This window comes from Camelina sativa, chromosome 18 (genome assembly GCF_030686135.1).
Source record: "Camelina sativa cultivar CO46 ecotype springtype chromosome 18, ASM3068613v1".
In the NCBI taxonomy this organism is placed as follows: domain Eukaryota; kingdom Viridiplantae; phylum Streptophyta; class Magnoliopsida; order Brassicales; family Brassicaceae; genus Camelina; species Camelina sativa.
This window is the reverse complement of record NC_141897.1, coordinates 12794874-12809071: the sequence shown is the minus strand read 5'-3', so window position 1 is coordinate 12809071 and position 14198 is coordinate 12794874. Positions and strand designations below refer to the sequence as shown.

Genomic DNA, 14198 nt, shown 5'->3' with positions numbered 1-14198 from the left:
TGGTACTTTTGATACACGTCTAAATAGGACAAACATTTGTCTTATTCCAAAAGTGGATAAACCTACCCGGATGACTGAATGGAGGCCTATTAGTTTGTGCAATGTTGGTTACAAGATTATCTCAAAGATCTTATGCCAGCGTCTGTGCAAGTTTCTGCCAACATTGATCTCTGAGACGCAATCGGCTTTTGTAGAAGGACGGCTAATTACGGATAACATTTTGATTGCTCAGAAGATGTTTTATGGACTCCGCACTAACCCCTCTTGCAAGAGCAAGTTTATGGCCATTAAAACGGATATGAGTAAAGCATATGATCGGGTAGAATGGTTTTCTTTAGATCATTTATTGCGGAGGATGGGTTTTTGTGAAAAATGGATTTCGTGGATCATGTGGTGCATGACATCTGTTCAGTATAGTGTATTACTAAATGGTCAGCCCCACGGATCCATAATTCCTTCTTGAGGTCTTCGTCAGGGAGACCCCCTGTCGCCATATCTTTTTATTCTTTGTACCGAGGTTCTCATTGCAAACCTCCAAAAGGCGGAAAGGTCTAAACTTATTAAGGTGTCCACTGCTTGCCCGACGATTTCGCACATATTGTTTGCAGATGATAGTCTGTTTTTTTGTCGGGCCACAAAGGAGCAGTGTGAGGTTGTCTTAGGGATTTTACGACAGTACAAACGTATTTCTGGACAGCAAATTAACTTCCAAAAGTCCTCGGTTCAATTTAGACATTCGGTAGATGCCGGGGTGCGCGAGGAATTAAAAGGCATCTTAGGTATTACCGCCTTAGGTGGCATGAGTTCATACTTGGGTATCCCTGAAAGTCTTGGTGGGTCGAAAACTAAAATACTCTCCTTTGTTCAGGATCGGTTGCTCAAACGTGTTGGTGGCTGGCCAGCCAGGTTCCTGTCTCGGGGGGGGGGGGGGGGGGGAAAGAGGTTATGATAAAATCGGTAGCGACTGCTTTCCCTACCTTTGTTATGTCCTGTTTTCGTCTCCCAAAAACAGTAACACGGAAACTCACTAGGGCGATCTCTAATTTCTGGTGGAGCTCTTCCGGGGAAACAAGAGGGTTACATTGGATCGCTTGGGATAAGTTATGTGTTGATAAAATGGAGGGAGGGTTGGATTTTCGGTGTCTGGATGATTTTAATACCGCATTGTTGGCTAAGCAACTATGGCGGCTAATTTCAGTTCCAGATTCTTTATTTGCAAAGGTTTTCAAAGGTCGATATTATAGACATTCTGATCCATTGGATCCAATTAAATCCTACTCACCATCTTATAGATGGCGGAGTATGATTTCTGCTCGCTCTCTGGTAAACAAAGGACTCATTAAACGGGTAGGTTCGGGATATTCCATTTTAGTATGGTCTGACCCCTGGATTCCTACTTAAATGGGTAGGTTCAGGATCGCCAGTTGATCCCACGCTTAGAGTTGAAACTTTTCTTGACAGGAGCTCTCACTCCTGGGATTTGGCTTTACTTTTGACTTCTTTCGAACCGGAGGATGTTGCCCTTATTTCTGCTTTACCTCTTGGTCTTCGGACCACTCCGGATAGCATGGGTTGGCATTTGACAAAATCCGGTATATACACTGTTAAATCTGGATACCAAGCTTTGCGCCAGAAACCGGACACTGATTCCCCGATTTCTGGTCCCAATATTATTCCTCTTCAGGCATTTGTTTGGCAGGTTCGGTGCCTACCAAAACTTAGACATTTTATGTGGCAAACAATTACGGGTTGTATGGCGACAACAAAAAATCTGCGGCGACGTGGAGTGGGCTGTGATGTGGAATGTGAGATTTGTGGAGGACCGGAGGAGACAATTAATCATGCTCTTTTCTTATGTCCTCTGGCTCGACAAGTGTAGGGTTTGTCACCTTTTCCGACGTCCTCGAGATTTTTTTCCTTCGGGATCCGTCTATACAAACATGGATTATTTATTCTGGAGATTCCAGGATGTTCCTTCGGTGGAGGTATTCCCGTGGATTCTTTGGTATATCTGGAAGGCCAGAAATAACAAATTGTTCAGCAATTTGGACTCTAATCCTTTAGGGATTTTACAGATAGCGGAAGAGGAAGCAAAGCTCTGGTCTTTAGCCCAGGAGGATCCTTTAGGATCTTTACCTCAGGGTGTTTTACGTCCTTTCTCTGCTTCTACGGTGGACACTAGTCTCACGGTTAATAATTATGGAACCAGTCACCGTTGTTTTGTGGATGGATCTTGGAAGGCGACTGATCAATTTATTGGCAGAGGTTGGCATTGCATTTCTCCTAACGGAGAATCTCCCACTATGGGTGCATCTAACTCTCGCCGTAGCTTGTCACCTGTCCATGCCGAAGTGGAAGCTCTCATTTGGGCAATGCGGTGTATGATTGGTGCGGATAATGAGAAATGTGTTTTCCTCACAGACTGTTCTGACGTGGTGAAGATGGTGTCTTCGCCTTCTGAGTGGCCTACTTTCAAGACATATTTGGATGTAATTGAAGAAGATAAGGACGAATTTCTATCATTCTCAGTAGTCCAGATTCCCAGATCACAGAATGTTAGTGCGGACAAGCTGGTGCATCGTGCTAGAGTGGAACCGCATCCGATTATTTTTGTGAACAATTTTCCTGCTAATTGGCTCGTTTGAGCTGATCTTGGACTATGGTGACAAAAAAAAAAAAAAAAAGTGATTCCTTTCTATTTTTATTTTGTCGTTGGATTGCAATGTATAGTGACATAATTTTGCTATGTTAGATTAGTGAACCATGGCAAGAGCAAGCTGTGAGGATGGAGAAAGGTAGAGACAAACCTAACAAATTAGTGGCTTTTAGTTTTGAACTTGTAACTATCACTGATCACTAAACACTAGATGACTAAGGTAGAGACAAACCTAACAAATTAGTGGCTTTTAGTTTTGAACACGTAACTATCACTGATCACTAAACACTAGACCAAGGTAAATCTTACACCAAATTAGCACTTGAGGCTAGTCCTGAAGGCTCATGCGGCTGTAGGAACAGAAATTGCAAAAGTTCCAAATGAATTGCTCATGCGTTTTAATGATCATCTAGCTAGATAGTTGGTTCCTTCAACAGAGATGCTCTATGTTGAGGGTTAGGTTCTATAAGACAATGGATCGATGTTGCTTATGCCCAAAAAAATTCTCCATCCTTGCAAGTATATAATGTCAATCAAACCCCCACTACCAGAACATGTGAACATTTTATGAAAGCTTTCTTTTGGGTTTATAAACTTCTACAAGAGCTATTGAGCTCTGAAAAGGGGATTCTAAGATTCATCAGTCTGTTGCAACACAAAACCATTATATGGCTGACAAAAAGTAAAGTTGAACTTTGAGGAAAAAGAAGTAACATAGCAGTGAGTTCTCTTCATGAAGCTCAAAATGATTCTCTAAGAAAGACATTAAAAATTTCATCCACTTTTCGAATTCCTTAAACCAATTCAACGGCGTTTGCTGCTGTGCCTCTTGCTCTTCTTCTTCCTACTGCTTCTATCTTCATCAGATTCTGAGTCCGAAGCTGACTCTGACTCAGATGACTCCGATGAAGAAGAGCTGTACCTTCTTCGCCTTTCTTTCCTCTGCTTTTGCTTCTTCTTGCTCTTCTTTGCCTTCCTTCTCCTCCTCCTCCTTTCCTCCTCTGAGTCAGAAGATGAACTGTATCCTGAACTACTCTCTCCAGATGATTCACTCTCTGTTTCAAACACAGAGGCTTCACTGTCACTTCCAGAATCAGACTTTGACCTGTGCTTCCTCTTACTCTTCTTAGACCGCTTCTCAACTTCTGCTTTCCCATTAGTTGCAGCATCAGGCCTTTCTTCTTCATCATCATCATTATTATTACCATCAAGGTCATCAATAGAAGGCTTCATTCTCAGCTTAGGGTTCTTAAGCTGCTGGGTTCTGGAAGGCCTCGAGATGTAAACCCTCTCGTTCTTACACTCATACGTCCAGTGTCCAGTCTGACAACATTTCTGGCACTGAGAAGCCGTCGAAGCACTTCCAGCGGAAGCTGCTGACATGGATTTGTCTTTCCTTTCACCAAGCCTAACAGCTTTCTCAGTACTCATCAAATACATCTGCCTCTTTAATTCCCTTTTCTCCTGCCATCTACTCGGACCTTCTTCTTTTTGCCCATAAGCGTTAACGTTTCTCGCCGCTGCAGCAGCTGCTCGCTCAGCTTGTGTACGACTCAGACCTTTCGCAGCAGAGAGTGTCGCTGCCTTGATTCTATCAGCTGCAACTTGTGTATTCTCATTCTTTGCATCCGACATATCTCTGCGTACCAAGAAAATAAACAACCAAAAGTGAGGATTTGAACAATTTAGGGTTTTAGCCCTAATCAGAGGGATTCGAAATTAGGGTTTCTACTTGACGCGAGGATTTTTTAAAAACTGGGTTTCGCCACCTAAAACATCAAGATAAGATTTGATTCGTAAATTCTAAAACTTTAGGATTGTATTCGCGAGAAATCGAAAATAGGTTTTACCGATCTAGTAACTCAATTCCAAGATCTACACGAAACTTTGTAAAAGAAAGTGGAGAAAACTTACAGTTAGTTTTGAGACGAGAACACCAAGAGGATGCTTGAAAGAGCGTGCTTCGTTTGGTTTGGGAGGGGGGAATTAATGGAGAAGATTGAGCCAATCTCAGAGAAACATAGAGAGTGAGAAGGCGGCGTAGAGCGAAGAGGAAGAAGAAAGAAAGAGAGAGAGAGACAAAACAAAAGTATTCGTAACTCTTTTTTCTAATTATTTTCAAAGAGAGACAATATTTACTAAATTACCCTCTTTCTTATTTTTTTTTTCCTTTTCTCTTTCTTGATATTTTCCTATTTCTTGTTTGATACTACTGTATGTTTTTTATAAAGGATTTTTTTTTTTTTTTGTTAACACCTTATATAAAAGAAATTCTAGTCAAATACTTTTTCAAATTAAATTACTATGGTGTACAATATACGAATATAATATTTCTCAATATCTAATCTCGAAGTTTCCATTGAAAACGTTCCAAAGTTTTGGGTGAGCTTTCTATAGATATGATTTCCAGTGAAACCTACAACTCCAACGTAAACTATGGAAAAACAACACAAGGATAACATCCATACTTTAAAAACAAAAGTAGATTTTGGGTCCTCTCTCTATCTTCACTTGTTGAGCAAAGGATACTTGGCCTGTTCGTTTTCTTATCGCTACATTAGCGACCAGTGACTCAAATTATAACTGACTTAACACGCAAGCATGCGGAGAGCAACACCAGCTTCTTGTAGTAATAGTCCCAGCGACCATTATATTTGTCGCCATATTTTCTGGCGACACCAACTACGCCGGCAACGTCTACTAAAAGAGACGCAGCGACACCTTTATCAATTTTCCACTGCTTCTTTTGTCACATTTATTGTTATATCTGAGTCGCTGGTCGCTAGTTTAGCGATAAGAAAAAGAACAGGCCATTACAAGTAAAAATCTCCAGTTTCAATAAAAGGTTGCGTTTTTTTACAAAAATGCAATTGCAGAGACTCATTTACACGGACCATCGAAATGTTTCAAAACATCTATTGTGGCTATTCACAGTTTCTTCTTTTTGTGGACAGCTTTCTATACTCGCAAAAATTAGAGATGATATACCAAAAATCCTATCTATCGTCGGGGATGTTTAATCTCAACATCTCTTTACATCTGCATATTGTCATTTTCTTCCATCTACAACTATTGCTGCTATCGGTCATTAGCTCCTAGAGTTCTCCAGGTTCCTTAGCTTCGCCACCTTGTTCTGGAGAGGAGTTCTTATTTTCTTCACCTGTTGGAGAGAGCCTCGGTCTTTTACGCTTCTCTTGCTCAATTTCTCTACACTCTTCATCATCTTCGTCATCCTCATAATCAACCAAACCTCCAGACCTCTTGCTATTATGATTAATAGACAACAGAAAGCAAATCCATTAACTATTAGTTGTTTTGCTTATGATGCACCTCATCCTTCCATGAATTTCTATCAAGAGAGAATAGAAAGAAGTACCTCTGAGAAGAAGAACTTGCACCTATGACATTGGAACTATGAGGCTCAGCTTCTTTCATCTGTGTACTAGAAGCACCAGAACTTGCAGCTATGACATTGGAACTATGAGGCTCAGCTTCTTTCATCGCAGACCTTGCAGCACTGACATTGGAATTTTGTGGTTCAGCTGACTTTTCTTCATCCAGAGCACTCCCATGTTGTATCATTTCAGATTGATCATTATTGGTGCTCTTTGGTCTCCTACTTTCTATTAGCTGAACACACAATGACACATTGTTAAATATAGGATACTGTAGGAAAAATTTTCAAAGTAAGAGTTTAGATCGAGGAATAATACCCCCTCATATTCCGTTTTGAAATCATGGATGGAAGGCAGGTGCTCAAATGGAGCTAACTGGTCCCAAAAGGTGCCAACTACATATTTGGCCAACACTGCATTATTCTGCACACAAAACAGTAATATGTACAGAGGAACACCCCTAAAAACTGAAAGAGAAAAGGATGAAAAATTAGGAACCTGGCGTATGTGCACAAGAAGCGCTAAGACAGCAGAATTCAGCAGATTGTCTCGGTGACCATCGGCAGCAAAAACATCTATAATCGGTTTCAGCGTGTTGTTCTCGACAATGTAATTCTGAACATTATCATTCTGAAATAGAACAATATTTTAGAAATTGCATAACTTATTGTCTTCATAGAACTTTTGTAGCCATTATAGAATCTATTCTCATGTTCGTGCAAGTGGAAAAAAAAATCTCAGTTTTAATATGACATGCGACACTGAAACTGAACCTTACCAGAGTAAATTTTATGTGATGACTTTGAGCACATGTTCACAAGAATCATGAACTACCGTTAAAATTATTATTATTTTAAATTACAAAGACCTCTGAGCCTTAATTTTCAGCTAAGATAAACTAATATTTGTCTTGCCAAAGTCATTATACGAAAAAATGCTGATTGAGGACTACTTACATGGACAGAGAGGAGATTGCGGATAAATCGCACCGCCGCAGCCACTAGGAATGTTTCCTTTCTTCGTGTGAGAAGCAAAACCTTTTCTGTCACATTGTTATGGAGAAAACTGCACGTAGCAGACAAGAGAAGAAAATGCACAAGAATATTAGAAGGCTACTTCTGAGAATATAACAGAAATAATGTGATAATCATCATAAAATTTACTTTGTCCTGGATGGATCCAGCTGAACGCAAGAGCACATCAATTCACAAATCGCCAATAGGACTTCGCTCTTTGACCCACGATGGCTGCCAACTGTATCGCCGGGTCTTTCAGGACATGAAGCCATTATGAAATCAGCTAATTCAGGTAGATGCTTCTCACAGAAAATATCCAAAATGTTCCATTGCTACAAAATGGGAAATTTTATCAAAGATTATTTAATAGAAATCAAGATATATTGCAGTTTAGAAAAAAGGAGAATTACCGGTCTTATACCCAACATTGTAACAGATATGTGTCAAAGAATTAACAATAGAAGGCAAGAAAAAACTAACTCTACGTGGACTTCACAGAAACCATTTGTAACATTTCTCCTCTAGTAACTATTACATGCAACCATAACCAATCAGAACAGAAATGCAAAGTCAGGAGAAATATAGCAACGTTTTCTCGATGACCTTGCTTGACTGTGACTTTTTTATACAACGGAACATAGAAAAAGAGGACAATACCATCTTCTTCTGATCATCGGTTAATTGCACCTGAACTCCATCTAAACCCAGTACATTTTGAATAATGTCCACACATTTATCACCAAAATCTTCCATCATTCCCTTAACCTATTGCACATAACCAAAACCAGTTATTACTCCATTTAAATATAGAAAGAAACAGGAAAAACCTCGCAGCTGAAAAGAAAAACAATCCAACAAGAGTTACAGAAAAATTACCAAGAGACCAAGGAGGGGAGTTTCCGGTCGAACAACATAAGAGCAGAGGAGGGTGAAATCTTGAGCCACCAATATACTAAGGACTTGTGCCCTGCATCCAACAGAAAATAATTCTCTTGAGTATATAACTAGAAAATTATGTACTTGTTTTTTCCTCAAGAACCCAGATGAGACTGAGGGCTTAAGACAACAATAACTAAAAGAATTCACAACCAATCTATCATGTATAATTAGTTCAAGGCAATAATATACCCCATTAATACGAGTTTCTTATCTGGGCTCTTCAAGACATCCGCAATGATGTCAAAAAGACCATCATTGATAAGCTCCCTACAAGATACGTCAATAGACAAGCATCCACATAAGATACAGAATATGACAACACTCTCTTCTGCACTGAAAATTGACAATCCACAAATGATAATGCATACATGATCCATTTCAGAAGACTAATTTTCAGTACAACAGAATTAGTTTCTGAAAAGTACGTACCTCAAGACGGATACCTTCTGTGATCTCTTGGTTAAAAGACAAAATTCTTGCCAAAAGTCCACCTATTTTTGGAGAATAAAAAAGTATCAGTCAAACTGTATATGGTTTTGATGAAGATATATAGTATGCATCTATTAGTTTTATTTTGTTGATAGAGACATCACTGCTGTCCCCAAAAATCTCTGAATTAAGCTGAATCCTTTCAATGCCTTATTATTTGAATAGACACAAATGTTTGGAATTTTTGCATCTAAGAATCTTAACGACAGGACCCTGTCTAAAATCAGAGAATCTTACTGGCAGGGCTATTCATGGATTTCAACTAAAATAACCATTTTCATACAATACTCAATGAATTACAAAAAGACCATAATCTTAGATATGACGGATGCAGGGAATACCAAATTATTCCTTGATTCATCAGATGTAGATGGTGACTGTAGCCTTGCAAATAATTTTTGGATGTCATCCTTCAGCAGTGTAACAACCTACAGAACATAGTCATCAATAAAGCAACATATGAGGTGCATAAGTATTGCATTCAATGCGTTAAGTTTGAGATTGTTAATCTAGATGGCTTACAGCAGCATTGTTTGCATTGATTACTGAATCTAGATTTGCGGATGTAGCATCATCTAGTGCATTCTTCAGAACAACATCCTGCAGAATGTTGAGAAAAAGGTGAGACCAAAATCCCAAAAAAAAACAAATTTCGTAAAATGTTTTCAGAAGATTTCATGGGATTGAACCTTCAGATAACGAATTCTGTATGTTCGGTGTATCTTCGAGAGAACCAGTGGATTCGTAAATGGTATAACCTGCAAACAGTAGTGAGGTTCAATAACAATGTTTTCCACAAAAATCCCACAGAATGTTGATCCAGAATTATCTGTTCCCTAAGCTCAGTTCATGCTAATATGGTCCAGAATTACATGGAATCATGAACATACGAGGACTTTATATTACCTCCTTAAAAACAACATCCTCTCTCAGAAAAGTCCGGTGTTGTTGAGACTTGGGAACATCGGGATTATCTGTGAGGAGAAACAAAACATTTAGAATCCGTTAGCTCAAAACATTTAGATGAGGGCACGAAAAAAAATTTGGCCTATAACATTTGCGGTTCCAAATTCAAACCCTAGGTAACATGTTAATTAACAGGAGATAGGAAAAAACAGTCCACCAAAGAGCACGCAAATGTTTCACTCTCCATGGGTGAGAAGTTCCCAGTTTAAGTCCACATGATATACAATTAAACGCTCTCATCTATCCCATAGATACAAAACAGCTACATCCTACTTGTCATGCCCTTCTTCGTCACTGAAAGTTATAATCATCAACGTTCAACCAGAGTCTTGAAGCTTACACTCAAGGCACCCGATAAGTTTCATTAACAGTTGATCCCCTAAGATAATCTCCAGGATCTGAGAACTGTTGAGCGAAACTGCATAAAAATAAAAACAAGATAGCAGCTTATAACACAAAATATAGAAACTTGAGTAAGAAAAAATGATGTTGAGATTATGTGATTAATAACTGATTTCTTTGACAATATTGAACATGATGTGAAGGCCATCAACATCTTTTTTTATCTCACAGGCTTCAAATACAGCCATCAATTTCTGAAAGAACGCATCCTGCATCAAGATAGCAGGAAAGAAAGTAGGTTAAGGAGGGTTTCAGTGTCAGTCCTTGAAAAAATTTACAAGAATAAAACCTAAAAAGGTGATGAAAGCACTACAAGATTACATCTCCGCTATATGCTGTAAGACGAAATAGCTCAGATACCAAAAACCTTTGCTTGTAAAAGTATACTACTCAGAGCGAACAAAATTAAGGTATTACAATAAAATGAAGAGAGGACGAGAATGACTACCCACTTCTTTCATACAAAAAGAAACAGTAGAACTTTGGAATGCACTTATTACTTACATCCTTCAACATAAGTTCGATTAATCGCATCTCATCGGCGCTGCCATATTTAGTAACAATCTGCAGGGAAGAAAGAAACAAATACATCAAATCCTCGACAAAATAGAGACCTAGAATGCAATATCAGGATAATAATGAGCACTACTTAACACAAGAAATGTCCACTTATCAATTGAACATAAATGCACTGAGAGCGTAAATAAAGATGAGAACATACAATCGTATTTCTGGGAGATACAAATTATCATAAGAAACTTTGAAAAATCGGTAATACTCCAGACGATGAAAAGACAAATGAAAGTAATAAAAAAAAAAAAGTAGGGTATAGCTCTCAGTTAACCACAAGCAAAGAAAGCACACAATCACTATTATCTTAGAACCTTGAGTATTAGGGGAAGATTAGAACGGTTGACATCAGGAAGCTTCTCTAACTCACTGATCACGTTGTCAAACGTTTCGCCTGCTCAAGCAAAGATGATTATGTTGTCAAATACAAAATTTGTGACCATTACATAGAAAACATACATGGAGAAAAAGAAAAAAAAAAATGCTTGGAAAGCCATCAAATGTTCAAATCATCATTATGATTATATTTCAATACAAGATTCAATATTAATATAATTAGTGCTAGAAATTGATCAAAAGTTTCATCACTGTGAAAGTTCTGAAACAAATTATTTCTTGTCAACTATTCGGAAGTCTAACTGTTCACAGATGGTGAATGAGCAACTGGCCACACAAATCCATAACTCTATCTAGGTAAACCCCTTAAACTACTGTTACAGAAAATATTAAAATGCAAACCTCAAAGCCAGCCCTATGACACATTGATCATATAATAAAAAAATGAAAATATAAGAGTTAAATATAAGCAGAAAATCAGACTGATATGAAAGTTGAACAAATACTTTGGTCAGGAAAAATCTCTTACCGTTCAGAGCATTGAAATGCAGAACGTGTTGCATACTGGATATTAGATTCCTGAATAGGACGAAGCACCATTTTTGTAGTCAGGGGAATGATCTGTAGAATGGAGGCTCCTCCAAAAGAATACAACAGAACTTTTATTGTACTGACCATATGTAAGTGCATCCGGCAGTCTCTAGAAAGCTCAAAGCCAACTCTGCTGAAAGCTCTTGGTCACTCCATGAGATGATTGTGTCTGTACATTAATACAGATACCCGGTTATGCAAACAAACTCTACAACCGAAGATACACTAGTTAATAAAAACACAATACACAAAGCTTACCATCTTGCTGATTGTAGATATTCTCAGTGCTTATGCGGTGTACAAGCAATGGCGCATTATCATCTTCATCAATGACATTTAGACCGAGTTCTTCCGATCGCTGCATGTTTTAGCGTTTCCATTTAGCTACAAGTTATTTCCAGAATGCGCACTGCAGAATTTTTGGCCGCAGGAGGGATCCAGGAATTAGAACAAACCTCCATATAGTCCATAGTAACGTATCCAGTTCCTCGATCCTCCCATTGACCATCTTCATTCAAACGATAAACCTTCACTCGCTGAACAATAGTGACAAGCATAAGATACAACAGCGTTAGGAGAACATAACTATTGCAAGTAAATGATTACTATAACCATTTTTTTGTAATACCAATGTCAACGTCCATGGACTTATATGAATCCCAAAAAAAAAAACAATTGGAAATGAACTCTTGAATCGTATATGTTGTTCCACAGTATAACATCTTAAAGATCTTAGTTCTCTTCACTTCGGGACTCCTAAGCACATAGTATTTGTTATATCCTCATACACAAACCCTAACAGAACGCAAATCAAGTGAATCCCTTCTTTGAGATCCTCTATAAACCTCACTCCACTAATGAATTGATTCGAAATTGAACCAAGAAACAGCAAACACAACACATAGAAACGATTCGCCAGCATTCAAATTCTCAGTTACATCTCCGCGCAGACTAACTAGCGAACAAGAAGATAACCAAAGATAGAGCTAAGAGACACACCTGAATCGAATTGGAGTTAACCGGAGCGGTCATAGCTAACTATCACCACCGTAGATCCCCGAATCGAGCCGATGAAGTCAGTACGGTGGTCGGAGGGAGCGAAATTTAGGGTTCTTGGAGAAAGAAGAAGAAGAAGAAAGAAGAGAAGAACGAAACGGAGTAGATAGAGATGGGAGATTTTGAAGTTTTCTTTAAGGTTGAAGAGAAATCAACAGAAACTCGTAACCGCCATTAACGAAGAACCAAGAAACTTTGACATTTCTTCTCTCTAGTTTTTCTCTCTCTCTCTCGCTCTTCTCTCACTTCTCTGTATTTTCTGTTATTTCTTCTGCTGCGCACAAGCTCGTGTTTTTGGCTTCCGCTGGAGAAGAAAAAGAGAAATACAAAATTAATTCAAATTTCAATTAATTACGGAATATATTATTAATAAATAAATAAAATAACCGATTGGGCTTTACGTTTAAGATTTTGGGCCTTTGCTCATCTTCTTAAGCAACCTCCACGAATTATATTGTAAATCTAACTTGATCGGCTCTAATTGGTGACTCCGTTTAAATGAAGTGATTAGAAAATGTTGAGCGGTTGAAAAAAAAGCGGTTAAAGATAATGGATAACAAAAATAGTATAATAAAAGAGAGTGGTTGAGTATTTTGTTTGATTGGTAGCATTGTAGCGGTTGTATAGTACATATTATATTAAATCAAAACAAAATAAATTAATTTAATTCAATAATAAAATATGGAAGAACATATTATATTTTCTAACATGAAAACTTAATAACCAATAAATTATAAAAATCGTATGCAATAATAAATATATTTTAAAATTCTTAATTTGAAATATTAATGGTTGTTGTGATGATTATTTAAAACATTTCAAACATATAATTGTAATTTAGTTCCACAATTAGGTTAATTATAAGTTCTTACAAGTGAATCTGTCATTAAATTAAAATTATGTATATATTTTTAAAGCCTAAATTAATAACGAAACATAAAAGTTTATCGGGCTAATTTGAAAATCCAATCAAATTTAATTTCTTCACATGTATTACTACAAACACATTAAAAAACCATCATTATGAACAAATATTTAATGCAAAATAATTGTTTAATCTTCTTCGTTTGTAACCGAAGTTGCCAAACACTCATATTTTTTGGTGGTTGGTTTTTATCTTTTCAACCTGCTCAAAATCTCTTCTAACCACTCATTCCTTCTATCTACTTCAACCGCTCATCCCAAACACCATCTCCAACCGACATGATGATTGGTAGCCATTTGAACATCTCATTTCCGAAAGAGGCGACTGAGTACTACCAATCAAATCTGATATGTGCTTGGGAACTCGTCTATAACTTTGGGCCATCGGATGCCTTGACAATAGTTTTAAATAATTATATTAAAAAAACATACATTATTGTGAAATTACTTTTTCCCAGAAAAAAATAGACGGTTAACGGTAAACCGAGATAAAATCGGTTTCGAGATTCTAACTAATCGTATGACTAGACCTCTAAATATTCATCTTCGAACATTAAATAAGTATTTAATCCTTACACAAAAAAAATTGATCCATTTTTGAAAATTAACTTGGTATTACGTTACAAATTTGATAAATTTTGTTTATCACCAAATCTGTTCAAATTATAAAATTTTGTTTCTTCTTTTCAAAGAATTTGTAAAGTCTTGAGACGTGAGTTTTCTGTAAAACCGGGGGAAAATGAGAGCGTTCATGCATGGTTTGTTTCTGACACCTTATTTCTTGTGTTGTTGCAAAGACTAGGGGAGGATATGAAGTGCACTATGATTCATTTGGAGAATATGAGTATATATATGATA

The 14198-nt window shown here is 37.6% G+C and overlaps 3 protein-coding genes across 4 annotated transcripts; 1 reads left to right on the top strand and 2 right to left on the bottom strand.

Annotated features, from left to right (window-relative positions):
• Positions 1–70: 70 nt before the first annotated feature.
• On the top strand, positions 71–2645 carry LOC147922847 (uncharacterized). Its single transcript, XM_087497811.1, has 5 exons — positions 71–319; positions 418–549; positions 641–906; positions 1462–1699; positions 1968–2645. Exons 1-5 carry the CDS (start codon positions 71–73, stop codon positions 2643–2645), a joined length of 1563 nt encoding a protein of 520 aa, XP_087353937.1.
• A 574-nt stretch (positions 2646–3219) lies between these two features.
• LOC147922846 (uncharacterized) lies at positions 3220–4850 on the bottom strand. Its single transcript, XM_087500105.1, has 2 exons — positions 4571–4850; positions 3220–4295 (listed from the first exon to the last, which is right to left on the bottom strand). Exon 2 carries the CDS (start codon positions 4289–4291, stop codon positions 3461–3463), a length of 831 nt encoding a protein of 276 aa, XP_087356231.1. The 5' UTR covers positions 4292–4295; positions 4571–4850; the 3' UTR covers positions 3220–3460.
• Positions 4851–5469: 619 nt separating this feature from the next.
• LOC104760923 (uncharacterized) lies at positions 5470–12815 on the bottom strand. 2 transcript variants are annotated; one of them, XM_087500104.1, is made up of 23 exons: positions 12360–12815; positions 11816–11896; positions 11619–11718; positions 11445–11529; positions 11299–11348; positions 10748–10827; positions 10368–10427; positions 9973–10072; positions 9802–9879; positions 9402–9469; positions 9185–9253; positions 9018–9095; positions 8837–8923; positions 8436–8497; positions 8196–8273; positions 7944–8034; positions 7725–7832; positions 7215–7399; positions 7008–7116; positions 6550–6681; positions 6370–6474; positions 6033–6286; positions 5470–5920 (listed from the first exon to the last, which is right to left on the bottom strand). In XM_087500104.1, the coding sequence occupies exons 1-23, from the start codon at positions 12390–12392 to the stop codon at positions 5752–5754; spliced, it is 2262 nt and encodes a 753-aa protein (XP_087356230.1). In that variant the 5' UTR covers positions 12393–12815; the 3' UTR covers positions 5470–5751. The 2 variants fall into 2 exon arrangements, with proteins under 2 accessions (XP_087356230.1, XP_087356229.1); XM_087500103.1 differs by having other exon boundaries at positions 8196–8339; positions 12360–12754.
• Positions 12816–14198: the final 1383 nt, after the last annotated feature.